This window comes from Dama dama, chromosome 9 (genome assembly GCF_033118175.1).
Source record: "Dama dama isolate Ldn47 chromosome 9, ASM3311817v1, whole genome shotgun sequence".
Lineage (NCBI taxonomy): Eukaryota > Metazoa > Chordata > Mammalia > Artiodactyla > Cervidae > Dama > Dama dama.
In genome coordinates, this window is record NC_083689.1 from 94,142,587 (window position 1) to 94,168,182 (window position 25,596).

Genomic DNA, 25,596 nt, shown 5'->3' on the forward strand with positions numbered 1-25,596 from the left:
TAAGTTAGAAATCTGGGGGGAAAAAAGGCTTCACTGAATTGAATGGATAGTCTGGACATCCATCATTAACTTGTGGTCAGTACACATTGAAAACTTCAAATAATCTTACCATTACAGTAACAGGATTATTAATCAGAGTTTCAAGTGTTTCAAAGGTGCTTAAACAACATTTGCCATTTCTAGTTGAATTTCCTGTCATCACCTCCACTATCATTACTTCAATTAAGTAGGTCATAAGGCAATTTCATCATTTCTTGTCCATAACTGATTTCTCCCTCAAGCTCCCTGATGCTTCTGGTAGTGACATTTTCATTATCCCAGTTACTTTTCATTGGAGCTTATCATTGTCGCCCCTCTCCCCACAGCTTCCGTATTTGACCCGTTTGTCAACAAGGAGCGCAGATTCCCCCCGAATCATCGCTCTCTTACCCCCTCTGTTCCCATTGCCACTACTTTACCCGTGCACACCGGCTTTACAGTCACATCGTGCTGAGTCCACTGCCACTGGCTTCTTGCTCCTATCTTTTATTCACTTACTAAATCAATCTTTAAAATTCCACTATTATCATGTCATAAAAATGTTCAACATCTTTTAAGGATTCTTTGAGTAAAACTGCTGATCTTGACAGAAAACCCATTCAATTTTTCCAAACAGGTACGGAAAATTCTGGGGGTATTGGCCCTAACTCTTCTCTCATTTGATGCAAACTAATGTTGATGCCTGGTCTTTCTAGATGGGGAAACGTGGCTGACTTTCTGGGCTCCAAAATCACTGCAGATGGTGACTGCAGCCATGAAATTAAAAGACCCTTACTCCTTGGAAGGAAAGTTACAACCAACCTTGACAGCATATTAAAAAGCAAAGACATTACTTTGCCAACAAAGGTCCACCTAGTCAAGGCTATGGTTTTTCCAGTGGTCATGTATGGATGTGAGAGTTGGACTGTGAAGAAAGCTGAGCACCAAAGAATTGATGCTTTTGAACTGTGATGTTGGAGAAGACTCTTGAGAGTCCCTTGGACTTCAAGGAGATCCAACCAGTCCATCCTAAAGCAGATCAGCCCTGGGTGTTCATTGGAAGAACTGATGTTGAAGCTGAGACTCCAATACTTTGGCCACCTGATGAAAAGAGCTGACTCACTGGAAAAGACCCTGATGCTGGGAAAGATTGAGGGCAGGAAGAGAAGGGGACGACAGAGGATGAGATGGTTGGATGGCATCACCGACTCGATGGACATGGGTTTGGGTGGACTCCAGGAGTTGGTGATGGACAGGGAGGCCTGGCGTGCTGCGGTTCATGGGGTCGCAAAGAGTCAGACATGGCTGAGCGACTGAACTGAATTTCCCAGGCTGCTCAGTGGTAAGGAATCCGCCTGCCAATGCAGGAGATATGGGTTCAATCCCTGGGTTGGGAAGATCCCTAAAGGAAGAAATTGCAACCCCCTCTAGTATTCTTGTCTGGAGAATCCCATGGACAGAGGAGCCTGGTGGACTGTAGTCCCTGAGGTCGCAAAGAGTCAGACACAGCTGAGCAACTGAGCACACATGCAGTGCTGATGCCAGGTTCAAAGGCAGCAGAGGGCCTGGAAACAGTTCTTTTTTAAAAACCCTTTTTGGGGTGGGGGGGGGGAGATATTCATTACACTATCTGCTATGTCCTAGGGACACAGCAGGACATTATTCTATCTGCATAGCTGGAGACACTGCTATGTTCCAGCTTCCAGAACAGTACCTGGAACATAAGTGCTCAATGAATTTGAGGAATAAATGGATACGTGTGCTTCCAACTATCTGAAAGTAGAGTAACTCATACTTTCGTAACTCCTTACTTTTGTAAGTACAAATGATGTAAAGTGAAGCAGCGACCCCCTTAGGGCACATTTTGCTAACGAGTGCCCCAAAATAATTTGAGATAAGGCACAGATGGTCACAGGCACAGTTCAGAGTTATGACAATGTGATGCTGGGGTTTGGAGTGTAGTTCCCAGGGAAGGACCGTGGTGGTCCCACACTTGAAGCTCAGGGTACTTGCTGCCTCTATGATGGATCCCTGAAAACAAATGCTATTTTTTGCTTTTGCCTTTCTTCCTGAAAGCAAAAATCCTCTTTAGCTTTCTTTCTGTTACTGAAAACAGGTACTAACGCAGGTCTTTTGTATAAGTGAAGAAGCATAAAGGAAGCTTTCAGAAAGTGGGCGATAACTGTAAATGCTGTGGAATGCATGTGAAATCGCCTTCTGATTTAAGTCACATTTGTTGGAATAAAAACCCACAAGAAATAGAAGGTTATGGAAAGCAGCAAGCTCTGTTCTAAGAAAAATTTGATCAGAGAAGAGCTGAATAGTATAAGCTTAAGTATAAGCTCAGACAAGAGCTGACAACTTAGTATAAGATCCAATGGGCGTGATAAAGAGGATATCTGTCTCTGGTAAACTGTACAGCAAAGTCTAATGAGGTAGTGGAGGAGCAGGGGTTGGAATGAATTGTCTTCACAGAGCTTTAGAGTGTCTTTTTTGAAAGAGCTGCTCTTAAACCCTAACATGTCAGAGAAGCAAAGCTTGAGGCTCAAAAAAAGTTACGGTTTCTTTCTACTTAGGCTTGAACGACCAGCAGAGTTGAAGATAAGCCTGTTGTTCTACCTACTGCCGTAGAACAAAGTGGCCCCCAAATTCACGGCTTATGACGATAACAGCGTCTGCTGGGCCTGGATCTGAGGGTGCCTGAGGTGGACGACTGGCTCTGGGTTTCTCACAAGGCCACAGTGAGAGCGCTGGCTGAGGCTGGTGTCATCTCAAGGCTCAGATCCTCTCCCAGGGTCACTCACGTGGCTGTTGGCAGACGTTAGAGCAGCGCTGGCTCTCGGCCAGAGACACGGATTCTGTGCCATGTGGGCCTCTGCGTGAGCGCTCACAACGTGGCAGCTGGCTTCCATCAGGGGGAGCAGGCAAGAGGATGAGAAAGGGCCCGAGGTTTGCCAAGAGTCACGGGTCTTACCACGTTCTCCATTATCCTTAAGCAGCGGGCTGGAGAGGATGCTGGGATGACTTTTTGAACACTCAGTTATGGGGCCTGTGAGATTTCTGATATCATATCTAGGAATGAGGAGCAGAACTGGGGCTGGCTTCTCTTCTCTCCTCATTACCCTTGGTGTCTACTAGCAAAACTACTGCTTCCCATTCCCATGACTGTAGGCTCCGTTGGCCTAAAGGTTGCATCGGGAGGAATGCTTCCATAAGGTATCACAACAATGACTCCACTGAACTGAAAGTGAAACTGCTATCTTATACCACTGGACGAACAAGCAATGGAGAGTGCTACTATATTGGCTAGGGGCACTAATCCTGATCACTAAGGAAAACCTGAGTTGCTGCTACACAACGGCAGTAAATAGGAGTATGTCTGCGAGGAAGGAAATCCTCCAGGACACCTGTTAATACTGAACACTGTCTGTGATTAATGTCAACAGAAAACTACAGTAATGTAACTCCTGCAGGACTGCTAATAGCTCACACCCTTCAGGAATGAAGATACGGGGCATCCCATCAGGCAAGGGATCATGACCAGTTGAGGTGCTTGCTAAAAGCAAAGAGAATATGGAATGAAGGTAGTTATACATACCTGCTACATGACCAGTTGCAAAAAAATGAAGAAGGTAATGGTTATGAGCATTTCCTCCCTATTTTGATGTGAATATATATAGGAAATATTTTTTGTTTTCTTCTGCCTTATTCCTTATCATCTCATGTAAGATGTGTCAATAGTAATTAGCTTTATCTCTCAGTATTAAATTACAGGATATCAAAGATGAGAAGAATGAACGTCATTCAAGGACAAAAAAAGGGCTTTGTATCCTCTCTTTTAGCACGTATTCAGTTGTACATAGGGTAGTTATATCACGTTAGGTGGAAGCAAAACTGCTTTAATGTCTTCGTTTGGAGAGTGTCTGGTTTAAGGAGATGTATATGAGTGCCAAGGGGTGCACTGTGGAGGTTCTGCAGTGAGGTACTTTGGCTAGGTTGAGCTATGATTCCCAGAATTCCTTTTCAAACTGTACATCTCTGTTTAGGCTGGTACAAAGGGAGACTTCTGTCGGAAATCTGGGGGGTTAAAGTGAAGCAGCAGCCATTTCAAGCTGACACACACTGTTTATCTGCTGGCTCACTCGGTGATTAGCTTCATGACAAAGGGCACTGGCCTCTTCAGGAAGCTATGCCACCAAGGACACGGACATGGACAAGAACTGGCATGGATCGAAGTCCATCCTCGTGGGCTCCAGCTCAGGGTTATGGGTTCCAGCTCATCCTGCTCTTCACCCCTTTATATAACATCTTCCTTTAACAGCTGTCTGCTCTGTAGACTCAGCTCTAGCATCACAAGTAAAGGTGACATTCTGATAGATACTGCTCAATCAAATCTGATCCAGTCCTAGGTCAAATCTCTGTAACAAATCCTTTACTGTCTACAGTCTATCCTCATTATTTATGGATTCCGTATTTCTGAATTCACCTACTAATTAACATTTATTTGTAATCAGTACTCATGGTGTTTTGTTATTTGTGGACATGCACAGGTGGAAAATGGTAAAAAAACAATTTGAGTTGCTCAACAGGCATATTCCTAACTAAGGTCAAACAAGGTCATGCTTTGAATTCTTGATCCAGTTTTGTACTATAAACAATTATCCTTTTTGTAGACTACTTAGCGTCCTGTTTTTCACATTGCTGTGCTTTTGTTGATGATTTTGTTCTCTGAAATGGTGTCCAAGTACATGCTGAAGTGTTAAGATAATGATGCATCTTATGCAGAAAGTAAGTCCTATTCAGGCACGAGTTAGTGCTGTGGACTGTGAGTTCAATGTTAGTGAGTCAACTATATATTAAATAAGGCATCTTCAAACAGAAACACTCATAAAACAAAAGTTATATACATTGACTGGTTGATGAAAATGTTGTGACCAGAAGCTTCCAAACCTAATCCTGCATTTTCCTTAGGAGTAATGATTCAGTATTCACTGATTCAGTGTTCTCAGAGACTTCACAAAATATAACCACTGATAATAAAGAGAATATATTGTAATTAATGCACACGTGCACACACACACACACACACACACCCTGTGGCATATATATCTCCTACTAGTCTGTTTCTCTCACTGAACCCTGAATGATATACCTGGAAAGTTTAGTTATAATAATAGTGAAGCTCAGTTCAACTTTAGGTATTAATGATGGTAAAATTTAGTTATCATAAGAGTTCTTTACCTAGTAACTGAACTGTTCTCCAAATGATTTCCTTCAAATACATAAACATGTATGCAACTTTAAGTACTTTGCGATTAGCTATCTCCTATGGTTGTTAAACAGAGCAGTTCAAGAGGAGAAGAGGCCGGCAGAGGATTAGATGGTTAGACAGCATCACTGACTCAATGGACATCATTTTGAGCTAACTCCAGGAGACAGTGAAGGACAGGGAAGCCTGGTGTGCTGTAGTTCATGGGGCTGCAAAGAGTCGGACACGACTAAGCGAATGAATAACATGTTCAAAACTTCTGCTCATTCTCTGGCACCTATGACCAGCAAACCCATTTCTGTTCTGTATCATAATCAGACACTACCTCTCACTTTGTGTTTATCATAAAAACTGCAAAAGCCCAAACCAGAAAGCAATGAGAAATGTCACTCTTCTGACCTAGAGATGAGGGACTGAAGCACGAACCTTTCAGGCTGGAAGTCAACACCAACCTTAAACTGTGTGGAGCCCACTTGCTCCCTCGGGTGCTCAGCCCGCCCCCTCTTTTCTTCCAGTGGACAGGCTGGTCTCGCCTGGTCATAGTTCCCCATGAAACGGACATCTGATTCATCCAGCCCTTCCTCCTTCATTGGTGTTTTCTTCTGTCCAGAGTGTCAGCCTGCACGTCTTCCTATGATCCAAGTCCCATCTAACACAAAAGGTCTAACCAAAAGCTTTGACATGAAAGATGTCTCTAGACTCTAGGCCACAGCAATCTTCTTCTCTGAATTCATAGGCTTGACTTCCTACTGGATCACTGAGTTGGTAATTAATCGGAGACAAATACTATTGAGATGTTGTATGGCTATCCAGTCCTTGTTTTACTTAGGTTTTAATTGTACATCTTGTCTCCCTAGGCTTCAACAGCAACTGTCTATATTACTCTCAAGTTGTTTTCATCTATTCTTCTTCACTGAGTTTGTTGGTAAGCATCTTCAACCACTTAATGCATTCTGGGTAGTGTGTCAGCCCCACGCCACCTGTTACCAATAATTCATTCAGATTCAAGGCAGAACAACATGCTTAATTCACAAAATAGAATACCACATTTCATGAGCATATTTTTTCACCTTAAAAGCATTCTATACATCTCTCATCAAAGACATACCTGCTGAGACTCGGGGACAGTCAGGCAGCATGGACTCCACTGACGTGTCTAAGGGTTCTGAGCTAGAGACCCAATTACAACAGTTCTGCAATGTAATAGAGACAATGTTCTGTTGAAACACAATTTAAGGCAAGACCAACTTGTTAGGCTATAGAGATTAATCTATCCAATACAATCAACAATTGGATACAAACTATCCAATACAATCAACAATTGATTGTGTCCAATACAATCAACAATCAATACAGTCAACTCTACCTTTATATACTATAAGAAATCCTCTTATGTAAGCAGTCAGTAATTAAACTTTTTTCAAAAAAAGTGGAAAAAAGTTTATCTTCTACAATTTAGCAAATTATCTGTCCTGATATTAAGAAGACATGTAACCTTCTGTGAACCATCATGCAATATACTTATAAAAGAAGTCTAGGATTTTAATTAAAGGAAATTGAAAAGGGTGTCTAGTTTTAGTTTTTAGATGAAAATAAATATTAACTTGAACATGTAAAAAACAGCATTATTTTAAAACTATATTCTTTGTCTCTGTAATACTAGAGGAAATAAATTTTGCAACTAATCCTCAAAATGGCCCATATAAATATAAAATCTTTTAATTTTTATTTCAACTTGGTACAGTGAAGGCTATATCAAACAGATCAAAAGAAACAAGTTAGGTGAACTGTAGCTCTGAGGACACAAAACCTTCAGTATTGAAGACAAACCTCTAAGATGATGATTTACAACTTAGATGAAATGGAAATAATCTATATTCCTTCTATACATTTTAAGTGTATATTTAAAGCCTGGGGGCTTCCCAGGTGGTACAGTGGTAAAGATTCCGCCTGCAAATGCAGGAGACATGGGTTCAGTTCCAGGTTGGGAATATTCCTGGAGAAGGAAATGACAATCCACTCCAGTATCTTTGCCTGGAAGATTCCACGAACAGAGGAGTCTGGTGGTTTATAACCCACGGGGTCGCAAAGAGTCGGATATGACTGAGCACGCACGCAGACAACAACAACATTTGAAGTATGGTTTAAAAACTGTGATTAACCTTATATGGCTTTAAAAAATTTCCAACACACACACACACAGACACACACACACACAATGACTTTCCAGGCAGACTTTATTTTAAAAGAAATCATCCTATCAATCATGTCGGAAAAATCGCTGATTGCTATTCTCGTAAACAAGCATGTGTTGTGTGTATTTAGATGTTTGCTGTCCTGGTTGTGCACCATGGAGTCCGTCCTCACTGTGGAAAGATCCTTGACTGGTAGATCAAGTGTCTTATTGTATTTCCTTAATTCATTCTGTCTGGAAGAAGATGTCAGCTGTGTTGCAGTGAGGAGAGAATTTCAAAGGCCCCAGTCCCCACCAATAAAGGCCAAGGAATGGCTTTTGAATAGATTTGTCAAGGCAACCCTACTGTTCTGGGACCAGGGAGAGCAGGAATAACATAAAGGAAGGGTTGCTGTCTGAGATTAGAAAGTGAAATTCACAAAGCATGGCAGATTTTTCTAAGAAACAGTAGATCAATGAAACTACTGAACTGTGTGGGAAAAAAAACATGAAAACAAACACAACATCTAGTAATGTTCTTAAATGTTTTCTTTCTTTTTACACTTAAAATGGGTAAAATATTACTATTTGCACGTATTACAAAAGCTTGATGGTTTAAAGTGGATATGTATTCTATAATTTGCACTCCTAATCTTAATTAGCAGCTGAATGCAAAATTATACAATGTAAGGGATAAGAAATTATAAAAGAAATAGGGTCTTAGAAGATATTTCATACATTTGAAATAAGTAAAATTAATATTACTATTGATAGAATACCACATCAGAGAGTTCTAGATAATGCGGAAGATTAGCACACAATTAGCCAGCTTTTATATACAATGTGACACTTGCTTGTAAGAAATAAGTATTCTCCAAAGCAGTGTCAAGATATGTAAATGGATGATTTGTTTTATCATTCATCACAACCCCTAATAAATTAAAAAATCATGACTTCTATAGGTACTAAAAATAGGCTTGAAGTGATACTGGAAGATAGCTTCATTGAAGAATGACTTTCTCTTTCCTCTCTTTTTCTTAATTCTTAAACAATTTAGTCTTTTCAATGACAGCAATTAGCTCTACTGACAGACAGGCAGCGATTAGGTATATGTTTTAATTATTATTCATCCTAGAGGTACCTCCAAATCTGATGAAAGTCAGCTATAACCCAGGTGATATGTCAGTCTTAATACTGTTCACTTACACTTCATGTATGTAAGTATTATAGGATATTTTCAGTATTAATAACAGTAATGGTACATTATAGTATGCAGTTGATTAATCATTTTTTAACTTGCTATCATTGACTTTAAAATCCACAAAATGGATTTTATCCAGGTCACCTTTAAACTCAAAATATTTAAAGCAAAATACAGGTTACCATTTTATGATTCTGAAATTTCAGTTTTTATCTAGTCAAATGTTTAGGTTTTGATTTCTCATAAAATCAGGATAGAAAATAAACACCCTACAGTTAAAGTAAATATGTCCAAAAGTTCTTTGCAATGACAAAGTACTGGTACAGGATTGTAAAGGTTTGATACCATAAGTTGACATACAAGCGTGGTGTGTTCATGTTTGTGTGACATTTTTATACCACTGGCAAAAGCATACAGAGAAAAGGACAAAACCAGCTAAAAATATGTTTGCCATATGACAGAGCATAATGAAATAAAATAATGTAAACAAACTCGGAAGTATATGAAGGGAAGGAAACATGGGAAAGACATACACCATGACATAAGAACTCAATCTGAAATTCCATCTTATCAAATGTAATTCTCTATTCTGAGACGTGTTTCTCTTCACTGCTTTTCTAATGCTCATTCTACCCCACTTCTCAGTGCTCCGTTTGCATCCTGTCCCAGTTCTTCAGTTGAGATGAACACTAGTGAAGTGTCTTGGATGATGATAGAAGTAGCCCATCAGGAAAGCCCTACTCAAATCATGCTGGAGGTGTTCCCAGACCCCAGCCATCTTATTCTCAGTTGTCCTGAGTGGACAACAAGACATGCTGGACTAGAGAGACCAACAGAGCCAGCTTGAGCCTCAGATGCAGCCTGGCCCCATTCCAACCAACAAGCAGAGAGAAAGAAGCCTCTGGCCAGAGCCAGCAGACTGAGATGGATCCTGTAACTACAGTTTCTCTGGGTCTGAGGGATAAAGAGAAAAAAGAGGCAATATAGTGATGTCCTCAAGTTAAGCATTTTCCATTTAAAAGTCTTTTACTGTGAAATAATGACTTTACAGGTTTTTGTGGCTGTACGCTGTCTTCTTTGTGAAATCCAAAAATTTGTGGTTATTAATAAAAACTTAGAAGTGCCTATTAGGTCACAGTGCTCAGTGACACTGACATCTAAATCAAGGGCTGACAATATTTCAGTGCAGATATGAAGTGAATGAAAAGTTTTCATAAAAAGGTTATACCTTAATGTATGAAGTTTAAAGAGAGAAGCAGGCAGTAGGTATTCCTGTGCAAAGTATTTGGAAGTATTTGGAGATGCTTGTTTCTCTGGTTGAGTGTAGATTTTTACTCATTGTTATGAGTTGAAAATCATCAATGTCTATAGGTTGATCTTTAATATGCAAGGTGTTGTGTCCTTAGATAACAACTATTATTGACCAGGTTGTATTTCCAGGACAGATGCTCAGAACTGAATGGTGATGGGTGAGGGATCATGATTACTACGTAGAAGCACACATCTGGCTTGGCAGCAGACTTTCAGAGACCAGGGATATGTCAGGAAATGACATTCACCCACTCAGCCTTTTTTTTTTGTAATAAAAACTATATATTTAAGTTGTGTAACATGATGATTTAATACACATACACACAGTGAAATGATAACTGCAGTCAAGCCAATTAACATGTTCTCGTTCACACAGCTAGCATTTTTCAGTGTGTGTGGTGAGAGAACCTGAAATCTATCCTTTTAGCAAATTTCCAGTGTTCAAAATAGTATTATGAAATACAGTCATCATGCTGTATATTAGGAGTCTAGACTTGTGCCTTCTATACCCCTGCAATCCTTGACCAACATCTCCCTGTTTCCACCTGCCTGACATCAGGAACCACGATCCTATTCTCTGCTTCTGTGCATTTGACTCTTAGATTCCACATGTAAGTCAGACCATGTAGTACTTTTCCTTCTGTGTCTAGCTTATTTCACTTAGCATGATGTCCTCCTTATGCTAAGTGGGCTCATCTTTGCCCACTCAGCCTTACAGGCCTGGAGCCCAAGGTAAGAAGTCCCTTTGGTTACTTTCTATCTCTTCTTTGATTAAATTAAGATGAATTCAGATACTCCCTATTTCAGTCAGATGAAAAAAATGTACAGATCAATATATTCTGACTTTTGAAGGGGATACCTAATCCAGTCTCAGAAATACTTAAAAAATAAATCTAGATAAATTTTTTTTTATATGTCTCACCTGGAATATGAAGAACTTACAATTTAAAAAATGATAAACAGGGATGTTTCTAGTTTGGGGTAAGTACTAAATTCTATATTGGTTATGTTGTGGGAAAAAGGTACCAACAGATCATTTATAAACCTTACTAGTTATATAATACTAGGAGCTGGTTATCTATACATTTGGATGGATAGAAAGTAATTGTCATAAAACATACAAAATTTCTCTTAAGAGAATTTAGGTCCTTGGAAATGACAATAAAGGATGTAGCTAAATTGTGAAAGGAGAAAATGCGATCAGCAATGTGTCAGAAAACACCCCGGTGTTGGAATAGATTAAAAAAAGATCCCACCTTTATATGTTTATTGTGAGAGGTGGAGTAAAAGTATTTTGGACTCGTGCATGATGAAAGCACTTTTTCTAATGGAGAAGAACGACAGTGAAGAGAGACTGGTGATGTGGCAACACCACTAAGGGATCACATATCTCAGACTTTGTTTGTTCAAAACTCTTTTTAAACATTAACTTTCTGATCCTTACAGTATACCATGAGAACTGGTAGAAGTTATTCACTGTCCCTACGGTGAGAGGTCAGCTGAATAAATACCTGGGTATTCTATTAAAAAAAAAAAACTGGAAGAAAATCAGGAAGGTCAACCAGTTCATTCATATAAATATATGTATTGATTTGATTAAATAATTGCTAAAGCATGGTATGGCTGATGTTAACTTCTTATAATATCAGGAAGGTAAATATAAATAAAAAAGAAATTTCAGCTATATATCTGCAAATATATAAAAAAGAAATTTCAGCTACATATCTGCAATAGTAATCAAGGAAATGATGAGCTGAAAGCTGTTTGAGAACCGGGAGCATGTTCAATGAAAGCGTGAAAGTGTTAGTCGCTCAGCCGCATCTGACTCTTTGCAACCCCATGGGCTGTCCAAGGAATTCTCCAGGCAAGAATACTGGAGTGGGTAGCCATTTCCTTCTCCAGGAGATCTTCCCAAGCCAGGGATCAAACCCAGATCTCCTGTATTGCAGGCAGATTCTTTACTGTCTGAGCCACGCGGAATGAGTTCTTGTACACTCTCAGATTCACAAGCCCTTTGGAAGTATGAAAAGCTTTCTTAGCCTAAGGTGGACCATGGGTTTCTCCTAGCTCAAGGGTCTGCAAAGCACTATTTCAGCTTTTTACTTCTTCTCCCCCTACTGGCAGCAGTGAGCCATTCATTTAAGAGAGGCATACACTGACCACTTCTTTCTTATAATTAAAACAGTATCAATGATAAATAGCTGGTGGGAAAAATAAATATCGGGGAATAATAACCTAACAGATCATGACCATATTCAGCCAAAGTTCCTACTATCTGTTATATGCATACATATAGTCCATAGAAAGCAAAAAAAAAAAAACAAAAAAACGGGGGGGTGGGGAGGGCAAGGGCTCCCAAAAAAGCAATCATTTTTCCGAAGGGTTTTCTATTATTATTTCAACCATGTCTGGTTTTCTCTATTCCCTCTAAATGTTCTGCCTCCAGAAAGGGAGCTTGGGGGTGGGAGGTGATATAAGTTGGTGGGGGCTCCAGATATAAAAGGCTCACACTCATTCATCTTAGCACTGAAAAAAACAAACAAAAAAATCATCTCACCTCTCTCATCCATTCTCGAATCGTTTTGCCAGCTTCTTGATGCCACACGTTGTGGACAGAGTCTGTCAACGCCACAGCAGCCACCTTACTTTTCACATCTGCTTCTCGCTGAATCATCTGTTTTTAAAAAGGAAAATAAAATATTGCCCATAATTGTTTTTCCTACTGGGTACAAACTTAGTCATAGGTAATAATATTAAAAATGAAAAAGCAATATGCATTTCTTGCTCAAAGCTACACTTTTCTACGCTGAACACATGCCCTATTCTTGTTCAGAGATGTGAAAAGACGTAATATATATTTTTTTAAAGATAATACCACTTAAGACTTAGAACTACGCAGCTCTATTATTTTCCATGTGGTTTGACAATTCAAGGATTAAAGGGATCACAGGGGAAACCGGGAGGAATCCCTGAGGGCTTCCATTACAAGTTTCTTCCACCACTTCCTATTTCTGTGCTTCAGGGAAATCAGTACCAGGGGTTCACTCTCAGCAACTCAGGACTAACTTCTGCTAATTTTCAGGAGATGGTACGTTAGTAAAGAAAGATATCTTGCTTTGATTTCTCCATCTTAACTACCCAGCTCTTCACCGTGGCCTCAAAATTCCTTGGTGTTTTGAATGCCCACAAAGATCTTCCTCTTCATATTATCAATGTCATTTTGTTTTCTAATGTGTTTCTTTATGCAGAAAAATGATTATACTTTAACTTCTTCTTATAGAATGTTGTTTCCATAAAACTAAATGGTTCTAAAGCTTTAAAAAGAGCCACTTGGTTTGAAGAAATGGAATAATTCATCAGAGGTCTGCAAGATAAAAAATACCTGAGAAATATTTAATAATAGTTCTAGATTAAAAGAATCAAAAACATTCTAACTCAGCTAACACTAGTAAGTCTAATTTGACACAACAAACATAAGAAAGCTTAATAAAAAATTAGTTACAATACAGTATCTAATAGCCTCAAATTTCATAGCCATGCTCTCACTCTTCCTTTGCATCAAATGTCTTTTCTCCCTCTAAAAAAAGAGCAATTTCTCTATCATGTGCTATTAATTTATTGTCTATCAAAAATAAATTACTGCATTAAAAAAGGAAGAATTCTGAACGGTGATGAAAGCTCACACAGAAAACAGTGCAAGCCATGCTTCTAATACCAAATGATGCCTGTTGGCATTTTGAATTAAAAATTTCTCTCTCTCTCTCTCTTAAACTCCTTTAAACTCTACATATGCAGATCCCCTTTCACTGAACAGGACCTAATGGGAATCTAATTCACTGTTAATGCTACCTCAGCAGCATTTCTGAACCTTAAACCTTTGTGTCTTGTGGTTTCTGCTTATGTAATGTGCAAATCTTAAAATCAATGCTGGTTATCAACATGATAATATTACTGCAACACTCACCTGGCAATACCGATAATATTTTAAAAAGCATAAAATAATACTCCAATTCAGGACTTGATATTCACTGTTAAATAGTGTGCTACCTGCTTCTAGATTTTATTTTAAAAATAAGATTCTCACAGTGGCACTAGAATACAGAAATTTAAACCAACATCAGATAATAAAACCTCAGTTCCACAACAGTGAATCTCTCTGGCTCACAAAGAACTGATATGTCCTTATTCTCATTTTCTAAACAGGAACATTTTTGGACATGGAGGACGATTGTTGCTGAAGCTACAAAATAAGAACACTGCGGTCTCCTGGTATTCTAAGAATATGTCTGCATTCAAAAATATTTGTGCTCAATTTTCTTTTGGTTGTTGTTCACACATGCTGACTTAAATTAGGTGGTAGTGGTAGTGTCTGAAGACATTAGATATTGAGGACTATTTGTGAAATGATATACAGTTAAAAGAGTTGAAAACACTGAGGATTTAGTGCAAAAGCAGAAGATCTGGGGATTAAAATTTTACAAACCTGGAAAAATATACAGTTGATAGATTAACTACTGGGGAGGGAGGGGGGCACTTTGGTCTGTTTGTTCATCTGGCTGACATTTCACACAAAGGGAGGTGATGATGTATAACTTTTCTTCACATCTCATCAAATCACATTATAATCCAGCGTGATCCTCCCTTACGCTGTTTCAGTTCTTTACAGTTTAAAAAGCACTTTCATATTGTATTACTAGAGGAGGGGAATGGTCAGATTCCAGAGGCTCTGAATCAAGAGCTGTTTACAAATGAACTCAGTCACAAAAATTTTCAAATATTTGACTGCAAAGGATTAGATTTGTAAATCGGTGAAAATCTTAACAGTTTAGTTTTTCTGATGATTCTCCTCTGTGCTGGCCTTGCTGCAGTGGGCAGTGCTGACCTACTTGCAGCTGCCATTTCTGTCCAAAGTCTCTGCGCCTTGCATTTGTTGGGGAGGTTTCTAGCCCCCATTCGCTCCCTCACTGGGAATGAGCACTGATGGAACATGCCGGAGAATGGCAGTGCTGCCTGGGGCGAGACTGAACACAGGAACCAAGACTGTGTAAGAGACAGACCTTAGAAGCAACATAGCTAAAGCAAGGAATGGGTGGAGGCACAGACAGGTAGGAAGACAACTTCTTTAACAGTCCATAGTAGAAGACTGTAATGGTGTGGAAAACCCAGAAATCTGAAAGGAAAGAGGCCAAGTGACCAAAGTCCTACTATATGTCAATCTGAGGTAGAGATGTGCTTTTTATTAGGATCCAAGGATAAGGACATGTTTGAAATTCTCTGAAAAATTCTACCTGTGAGTGACATGAATATTTTTCTGGGAGAGGATGCTCAGCTTTCGTTAGATGCTTAAAGAGATCATGATCCCAATACCAATATTTCAAAAAAAAAATTCACTATTTTTTTTTCTTGGTTATAATGTCTTAAGTATGGCAGTATAGTTCAACAGTACATGAACTGTGAACTTCCAGATGTTCAGGCTGGATTTAGAAAAGGCAGAGGAATCAGAGATCAAATTGCCAACATCCGCTGGATCATCAAAAAAGTGACAGAGTTCCAGAAAAACATCTACTTCTGCTTTACTGACTATGCCAAAGCCTTTGACTGTGTGGATCACAACATACTGTGGAAAATTCTTCAAGAGATGGGAATACCAGACCACCTGACCTGCTTCTTGAGAAACCTGTATGCAGGTCAGGAAGCAACAGTTAGAACTGGACATGGAACAACAGACTGGTTCCAAATAGGGAAACGAATATGTCAAGGTTGTATGTTCTCACCCTGCTTATTTAACTCATACGCAGAGTACATCATGAGAACGCTGGGCTGGATAAAGTACAAGCTGGAATCCAGATTGCCGGGAGAAATATCAATAACCTAAGGTATGCAGATGACCACTCTTATGGCAGAAAGTGAAGAAGAACTAAAGAGTCTCTTGATGAAAGTGAAAGAGGAGAGTAAAAAAGTTGGCTTAAAACTCAACATTCAGAAAACGAAGATCATGGCATCTGGTCCCATCACTTCATGGCAAACAGCTGGAGAAAGAATGGAAACAGTGAGAGACTTTATTTTTTGGCTCCCAAATCACTGTAGATGGTGACTGCAGCCATGAAATTAAGAGACCCTTACTCCTCGGAAGAAAAGTTATGACCAACCTAGAGAGCATATTAAAAAGCAGAGACATTACTTTGCCAACAAAAGTCAAAGCTATAGTTTTTCCAAAAGTCATGTACAGATGTGAGAGTTGGACTATAAAGAAAGTTGAGAGCCAAAGAATTGATGCTTTTGAACTGTGGTGTTGGAGAAGACTCCTGAGAGTCCCTTGGACTGCAAGGAGATCCAACCAGTCAATTCTAAAGGAAATTAGTCCTGAATATTCATTGGAAGGACTGATGCTGAAGCTGAAACTCCAATTCTTTGGCCATGTGATGTGAAGAACTGACTCATCTGAAAAGACCTTGATTGAAGGTGGGAGGAGAAGGGGACGACAGAGGATGAGATGGTTGGATGGCATCACTGACTCAATGGACATGAGTTTGAGTAAACTCCGGGAGTTGGTGATGGACAGGGAGGCCTGGCGCGCTGCGGTTCATGGGGTCGCAAAGAGTAGGACACAACTGAGTGACTTAACTGAGTGATGGCAGTGTAGTATCAAAGAACTGATAACCCAGACACATTATCCTAAAGTTCATGGCGTATTAGGTTACCTGTGGCAAAGTTACAATTAAATTATTGCTTGCTTTTATCTGTGTGTATAACATTTCTAAGTAGCACTTCATAAATTTCAAAATGAATACTCCCACTTCATTCTGAAATAGTACTGAAATAAACGGATGGCTTGTATCATTTCCCCCATTTTGGAGGAGGAAACTGAAGCTGAGAAATTGGCTAATGGCCACACAGATATGACTCTGTCTGGGATCATGTAAAATGACACAACTCTCACTTGACCATGACTTTATGTCTTCTGTTCTTTCATTGGTATCACATGGGGTCTATTTCTCAGTAATATATTATTATATTCTTGCATAAATAAATAAACTCATTTGATTAATTCCTTTTTCATTGACTTGGACATTTAAAAGAATGGTTAAAAAAATTCAAATCCAAATCAGTAAATAAAATTTAAATTCTAAAAATGATGCTAAGATAGAAATCAGCCACAAGCAAAATCAGACTATCAATACCATTAAAAATTACTACTATGGTTCTACAATAAATGATGTCGAGGGTAACAAGGAAACTAAATATTTCTATAAATCATATTGATGATTTGAGAATTAGTACAAAATATTTGATGTTGTCACCTGATATTTTTGCTTCCCCTTAATTCTATTTATTCCATTTATTCTATTTTTTTGTTATAATGTCCTTTCACCTTGGCTTATACACAATTACTCTGTACTTTCCTTCATTGGACTGCATGTTACCAGTCTGACAAGATTAGCCCAGTAAATATCAAGTACTCTGAACAGTAAAAACATATACCATTTGTATGCAGACTTACCTTATTATTAAAATTTTCGATGTGTTTGAAATTAAGAGCAAAAAAATACCGATTTTTTTTTTTCTTCCAGAGTTAAGAGTAAGATTTTAAACATTAAGTAAGTGTAACAAAATAAGACAACTTATTGCATGTAGGAGTATTCGGTTAGATGGAGGCCAGAGCACCAGAAGGTGGCACGGGAGGGCCAGGGTTAGCAGCAGCGACCTTTGTCCCCCCATGCACACAGGATCCTTTCACAGGGCTGCTACCAGCTCTCCCAGGGATCAGGCAGGCCTTTTCTGTCCCCCTAACTTCCCTCAGTAGGCTTTCTCCAAGGCCCTCAAGTGAGGTACCTGCTTACTACCTCCACAAGTACCTGGCCCAATCCAAATACTTCATGTCACCCTGAAAGTTCCTTAATTCCCTTTTTGTACCTACAAACTGTTCACTTTTCCGCGGGTTTCATTTCTTCCAGAACTCCATTGTGGACTACTTTTAGCAAAGGAAAACTTAAAGAGTCTTTTATTTCCCCTAAATTAAATGAAAAAGTTGCTCTCTTTGTCTTCGCTGAGAAGATACGTTTTTGAAGGCAGGGAAATGTTGACGTTATAAGGATGCTCTGCCATGAAATCTGTGGGAGCAGTTTCATGTCTCTCCTCCAGGGTCTTGGATTTTGGAAGTTATAAATCCAAGTCAGTACTAGATTCAATACTCCTCACCTGAAGAAGAAATGAACTCTGAATTGGGTTGTCTTCACCCGATCTATTTCTAAAGGAGAAATAGATAATTTTATTCTCCCATATGTGTGACCCAGAAGCCACGGCACTCAGAATAAATATGTCTTATATTTTAAAGTCCAAGGGGACCTTCTGAAAGAGTCGGTGTGGCTTAGGGGGAGAGAGGAATATATGCGCATTCAGGCCCATATTTATATTTGCATGCTTAATATATTTTAAACATGTTTCTGAGGGAAATATTTTAAAGTCTTTCATCAGCAAAAGCCATTACTTTCTTTGTAAATTCTGACATGTGTTACACACATGTACTATGAGGGTTATAGCATGTGAATCACTTGTACAGGAAAGAGCATTCTCAAAGAAAATCAAATAACGCGTGTTTCCTTCAGATTAAGATCTGACACTACTGTACGTTTATAAATCTGAGGATCATGACTACTGTATGAGCATGAATGAATCATCACTCTGGTTAATAGCACAGTTGAAGTTTCAGACATCTTTAAAAAAAAAAATATATATATATATATATGTACATAAATAGATCAGCTCCTTCTAGAGCTCCTCCAGTAAAGTTGTTAGAAAGGACCCTTTCACATTTTCAGTGCAGACAGTAATTACACTCAGTGCTTCTACTCAAATGATGTCTTCACGAGTGCCTCCCAACATTTTTTCGCCCCGTACGTCCCCTTGTGTGTGTACTACGTTTTGTGCAATCGGGCCTACTCAGTTAAAAATGTGCCCATGGCCAGGATGACTAATCAGCCGATACTGGGTATGGCAGAGTCTTTTCTGTTAACGTCTTCCTGAAGAGTCTATTGTACAGGTTGATCCCCGTAACATGCTACCCACAAATACCTATGCTGCAACATAAAAACCTTGGTTCTGTCACCCAAGGCTTTTGAAGTACCTTTACTCATCATAATGAAATATACACAGACTTTGGTAGACGAAATAAGAGGACTAAATTGCCCAGCAGGAAATTCAGACAAGCATGACACTCAGCTCTCACTGTTTTTGCTTTTCCTTTGAAAGTAGACACTTTCAAGTAAGCAGTCTTCATGAGAAGGGTGGTGGTTAGGTTCAAGGACGATGGAGTCAGATTCTCTGGGTTCAAATCCCCACTCTGCCACTTCTGGTAGTAACACCTTGAGTGAATCATTTCAACTTTCTCCATGTCTCTCTTTTATCCCACGTAAAAGGGAGATAATAAATAAGCTAAGTCACAGAATTATGGTGAAATGCTATCAATTAAATATAAAGCAACTAGCAACTGGCACACAGTACACAATTATAATACATGATCCCACAAAAACACACAACGCAGACTACACCATATGTGTAAACTAGCGCATTCTCTTTTCTCAACGTAGAAGGTAACAGAAGCTTAACTTAGAATGCATTTAATGACAGCATTATTTTTTAAAGAGCGATAGAATCCATAAAGGAAAAAATTATGAAGGGCTACATTTTCCTTAGAGTTTCTGGTTCAATAATTCTAAAACCACCTGGCTGAGTAGAGGAGCTGATTACTGTGTCTGTTTAAAATCCTGTAATCAGAATACTAGACCAGTAATAGCAGCAGGCACTTGAAAATTAAAACAGAATTGTTGAAGTCATACCGTGGCAATGTCACTTTCTGGGAACCAGTGAACCCTTTCAGAATTACTGGACTGGCAACAAAGCATGGAGCCATGGCTTAGCAGTGCCAAGCTGGCGGAAAGACTCTTTTTACTGCTGTTTTTTACATAGAAGGGAGTGTATCTGACTACGTTTTTAAAAAGATAAATCACAGAGATATGAAGTGTGTCCAGAGGAAGGCAGTATAGCGTTGTAGTTAGAAGCATGCACAGGCTCTTGAATATGATGTCCTTAAATTTTTAGTCTTGGTTAATTGTTATAAGAATACAAAAATAGGACTAATAAAATTATTATTAATCAAAACTAATCATTATAACAATAACAAAAGTGGTATCACACTTCATAGAGTGGCTGAAGGATAAATGTGATAAAGCAGATACACAACCAATACTGTCAGCTACTATTATTACCTTGCCGTTCATTTTAAATTTCAAAAATGTACCCTTCCTTTCAGATATGGTATCTATGTACACTTCAGGGGCATCAACATCTGCGCGAGGGGGTGGTTAAGAAGTGTCATACAATGACTACACCCACCTGCATGAAGTGGGGGTAGTCTAGTTTCACCTCCATTACATAAAGTGATGTGGACTTGTTAAATGCTTTTAAAGGAAATAACCAGATATAATTGGGATAACCATACATTTCAGATGGCCCAGGACAGTCCCGCTTTATGCCTACTGACCTGGGTAATTATTAAAAGTGTCTCCTTTCACTGTTAAAAGTGTTTGGGTTTGGACAGTAAATTGCATGGCCGTGGTGTGTATAATCTTAGCTGCTCAGCCCTGATGTATGTGCATACGCGTCACACAGAAGTTAAAGGTCACTCTAGCAAATGAGGAAATCTTTGTGCTCAATGCTTAGCCATTTGAGGATATACCTAAACCTAGAGAGTTATCATGGAAAAAAAAGAAAAAACAAAAAACAACCACCAACCATGCAGCTAAACACAGAAGAAATACTTCCCAAAGTTCTTCAATTCAAAACTCTGGGGCAAGCCTGAGCGCAGAGCGGCCCCTCGCAGACGGACATGTCGCCTTACACTCTGGGTAGGTAAACGGGGCCAGCTGGAGCTCCACGGCAGCCGCAGCATAAGACAACATTCCCTCTTCCTGTGCTTTGAAGCCCTGGCTTCAATTCTTACAACCTTTGTCTAGTTTCAGGAAGGAAAAAGGCCCTCCGCAGGCAAGAACCCCGAGGGACAGGGTGTGTAAACTGAAACTTCTTGGGTCACGTGCATTTATGAAGATAAGTCTCCAGCCACCAGTCAGGGAATGGCAAGTTATGATTTATTATTGCAGGCGGCCAGAGGAGAGCAGCGATCACTTCCTCTTCCTTTCCTGCCCAGACCGTGCCGCCACGCGCAGACCCCTTCAACGACAAAAAGGCATGTGGGAGGCAGGTTGAGAAGGGGAAAACAAAACAAAACACATACTAAGTGACTGACAATCTGGGAGAAGGGAAAGAGGACCAGTGCCTTACAAAAACACACGACGTGAGGGGGAAAAAAAAGCAACAGTATGAGAAACTTACTTTACCAATCAAGAAAACAGCAAGCTAGTTGTAAGAAAAAAAAATAAAAGAGGTCACAGATTAAAAAAACGGTGTAAGGGTTCATCAAGATGACTTATGTAATTAAATGTTTTATTATGCAATCTTAGGAGACTGCCCACAAGTCAGCAAGATATAATAAGACACAGATTTGAAAACTGTGAAGAATATATAGAAAGTGGATATATTATAAACATATAAGTGAGGAGTAAAAACACTGTCAGTCCAAAAAATTAAGGGAGGCTTAGCAAAGGAGATGTTTAAATGGCGACAATACATGGTCTTAAATGGAAAAACGAGAAAATTTTTTAAAATGCTGTAAATGTACTACATACCAAGGAATGTTTCTGATGCAACTAAGTAGCAGGTTCACAATATTCAGTTTAAAAACCACTTAGAGCCTTTGGTAATTGGCATACACTAGAAATACTTTGCTGTATATACATGTGTGTATATATATGGATTTGGCAGGGGCAGGCATATATGGGAATATATATGACCCATATATTCAGCTGGGAGAATGTTAATATACTGAAGTTTTTAAAGAAAAGCATTTTCTTCAAGTCTTGGAAAAAGAAACACAAAGAGAGATGATTTTTTGCCACAAAGATATATAGCAGATAACCAGAGTGCAGAAGATCGTGTCATTTTACAAATTTCTCTTAAAGAGCCTTTACGTTAGGGGTGAGGTGACGGATATGTGGACTGGCTCGGTTGTGATTGAATATTTCACAACATATACAGACACTGGAGTCATTAGGTTGTACACCTTAAAAATACACAAAATTTAATTGTCAATTATACTTCACTACCTTTGGAGGAAAAAAACTTATTGAATTTGCACATAGGCGTTTGGTGTATTTGAAATTTCATTAAAGTTTTCAAAGTTATTCTATAAATTTAACAATATTTTTTATAAAAAGTTCAGTTTCCAATAACCTGTGCTATTTTCAATGTATTTTAAAGACTGTATACTCTGCCACCTACCATAAACAGGGGGAGTGATATTCTAATTTATCAGCCTTTCTAGATAATACATTATTACCATTAGGTTGATTTTTGACCTTTAGGAAGAACTCACAATTTAGGAAGGAAGTCAGATTCTGATAAATCCTGTAGAGACTCAATATTCTGAGTGTTTATAGTATATAGATTATCTTATTAGACAGAACAATTTCTTTTTAAGCAGATTGGTAGTTGATTATGAACCTGGTTTATAGATGAGGAAATTGATGCTTTTAGAGAAAGTGACTTGCCCATATTCACACACTTAGTATGTGGCTCACCCAGACCTATTAACTCCAAATCCTATGTATTTATACCATGACTATCTGTACATAATACCCTACATTTCTCCATTTTAAACACTTACACTGGTAAAGACTCATTCACTATCTTTCTTTCCCACTGAAATATAGGCTCCAAGGGGGAAGGATAATATTTTCCAGGCCAACACCACATTTCTTTCTCTACACAGTGATTGGCACATAGTATTTGCTCAAAAATTATCTGTGAAATGAATGGAGGTGCTGTCTACAGAAACGGAACAGGTCAGGGAAAGTGAAGGTTAGGAAGTCAGAGCAATGTCTGATTTGGCACATTCAGAAACAGAGCATAGGCTGGGCTTCCCTGGAGGCTCAGACAGTAAAGCATCTGCCTGCACTGCAGGAGACCCGAGTTCGATCCCTGCGTTGGGAAGACCCCCTGGAGAAGGAAATGACAACCCACTCCAGTATTCTTGCCTGGAGAGTTCCATGGACAGAGGAGCCTGGCGGGCTACCATTCATGGGGTTGCAAATAGTCAGACATGACTGAGCAGCTAACACAGATTAACACAGATGGGTTCCCCAGGGACAGACTCTGAGATTGAATTTCGCATGCAGGGTGTTACAAAGGAGCGCCCTGGGGATCAGCCTCTGGGGAAGAGGGGGGAAAGAAAGCAAGAATGGCAGAGAGAAGTTAAGGTAAGGTGCAGGTCCGAGACAACTTTGCACAACCCCCGGGGAGCTCTGGACCTAGAATGACTCTTCAGAGTCACCCCAAGTTGGGTCTCAGAGAGCTGGGCCCTTAATCTCCCACACGGTTCTCTCTTTGAATATACATCCCATAGCAGCCAGGAGAATGCCTGATGAACCTGACCGCTGAAGACTGTCCGCTGAGCGCACTCCCAGGACATAGGGCAACAAGTTCTTTACTGAAGGAGCTGCTGGGCAGTACGTCACAACGTCCATCTCAGGCCAGAGCTGAAATTAAGCACTAGCTTTGTCCTTCAAATCTAAATCACTTCTTCCAAAATGCCGAGCACTCTATTGTTGCATCTGTGTACTCAAGCTCACATTATGATTGAACTGATATCTATGAGATCAAGTAAATTTACCTTAGATTTTCGGTCTCACAATCTAACGTTGTACTAGCTGGCCCATCAAATTTTGCATTATTCCTAAACTATAGATTAAAAAGGGAAAAACACAAAATTAAAAGAAAAGCTGATTACTGAAAACCATTAAGAAGCTAAAAGCACACATTTTAAAAAGTATCCTATAAATCTACTGGGGAATGATTTGATTTTCCGAATTTCAAATGAAATGTACATGTCGGATAAAGCAAGGTACACGTGTGATTTCAAGTCTGAGTGGAGTTACAAAACAATTCCAAACTTTAAATAAAGTATGCATCATCACTTATTAATGTTTGCCATGATAAACTCACACCTGGGAGTGCTGGAAGGGAAAGGCAAAGTGACCATGGACCGAAAGATTTCATTGTAAAAGTAGCAAGGTTAGCTCTTTAGATCTCAGCCTTTATTTTCTATGATAAAAGGAAAATAAACACTGAGTTATATAAATTTTGGGACTAAAGACATCTGTGATTTTGATTTTCTTCCAGATATTACTTACCATATGCCTTCAGACATTTTTGAGTTTTGGCCTCTAGAAAACCAGGATAATCTTCATTTGACCATATTTCTTCAACTGTAGGCACAGGTTTACATAGAAATGGTGTGGCACTGGTCTAATCTGCACATATTGGGGAAGTTTTACTTTTAGATTCTAGTATAGGCATTGACCCTGTGATATATTAATATTATACTAAAGTAAGACCACCAAAACATGTGTTAACCAATTTTGGGTTATAAGAGCTTGCCAAACGTTGGGGAAGAAGTGAGGTCCATTTTTAAAAGGGAAAGTAACATCACTGTAATAAATGTAAGTCACAGGCTTCCTACATTGTTTCAAAATATTTGAATAAGGATCTCCAGGTCCTTGGACCTGGAAACTTAGACCTTGAACCTTCTACCTAGAAACTTATGCTAAATACCTGGAGCCTGTGTGCTTGGTTAAACAACTGAACACTGCTACTGGAAGAAATTTCTATTCAATTAATTACTTATAAAGGCTGTTTCAATGTTCATTGTACTGATCAAAAAATGTAGGACAATCCTTTAAGTTAGAATTTTAAAATATGATTCTGATGATATGTTTGAGTCATTTTTCTGATGAACATACATCTCACATTTCTGAAAAGATAGAGAGTCTGTGGATGTAAAAGGTTCGAAATATGTTCAGTTGAGATACGACTTTTAAAGATTATCTTTACTGCACAAAACCATATACATATTGGGTGGAAGAAAGTACGGGGTTTGAATGAAAGTAGCTATTTACCTCTATGTCTGTGGCTGTACCTTAATTTCACAGATAGAAAACACGTACGTATACTACATGTGGTAAAAGAGCACTTCTGAGTTCATGTACTAGGGAACCATAAACAACAGTCACTATGCTCCAAGTGTCCTCTGTCAATATCCACTGTAATAGAAAACGCTAGAGTGGCACTTCAGATCACTAACAGGAAGAGGAGAACCCTGAAACCTATCATTTAGACATCTGATGACAGCTCAGAGGCAAGATGGCACTGAAAAATTTACACTGGGGAAGGGTTTATGTGTGAACGAAGGAGAATTAGTCTCTGGGCTATTTTTTTTTTTTTTTTTCCAGATTCCATTTCCCTTCATGTGTCTGTTCATTAGCATTTCTTTCAAGGCTATTCCACCAGTTGAGTCAATGATTCAGGGTTTATATTTGACTAACATTAAATATTGCCTTAGCTTCATGACTATGAAATAATTCCAACAGAAAGAATCTAAAATAAATATACTTAGGCAGCACGGTACTGGATGTTTAATAAGCATTGGTATTTACTATGGTAGGAAGCAGAATT

At 39.0% G+C, this 25,596-nt stretch overlaps 1 protein-coding gene across 7 annotated transcripts in view; it reads right to left on the minus strand.

Moving 5' to 3' along the window:
* ARB2A (ARB2 cotranscriptional regulator A) overlaps positions 1-25,596 on the minus strand; it is a 391,787-nt gene that overhangs the window by 122,409 nt on the left and 243,782 nt on the right. For all 7 annotated transcript variants that reach the window (XM_061152012.1, XM_061152013.1, XM_061152008.1 and 4 more), the window contains 2 exons: positions 12,530-12,646; positions 6,396-6,480 (listed from right to left, as the gene is read on the minus strand). In XM_061152012.1, coding sequence (XP_061007995.1) covers positions 6,396-6,480; positions 12,530-12,646 — 202 coding nt within the window. The remainder of the gene's footprint in view (positions 1-6,395; positions 6,481-12,529; positions 12,647-25,596) is intronic.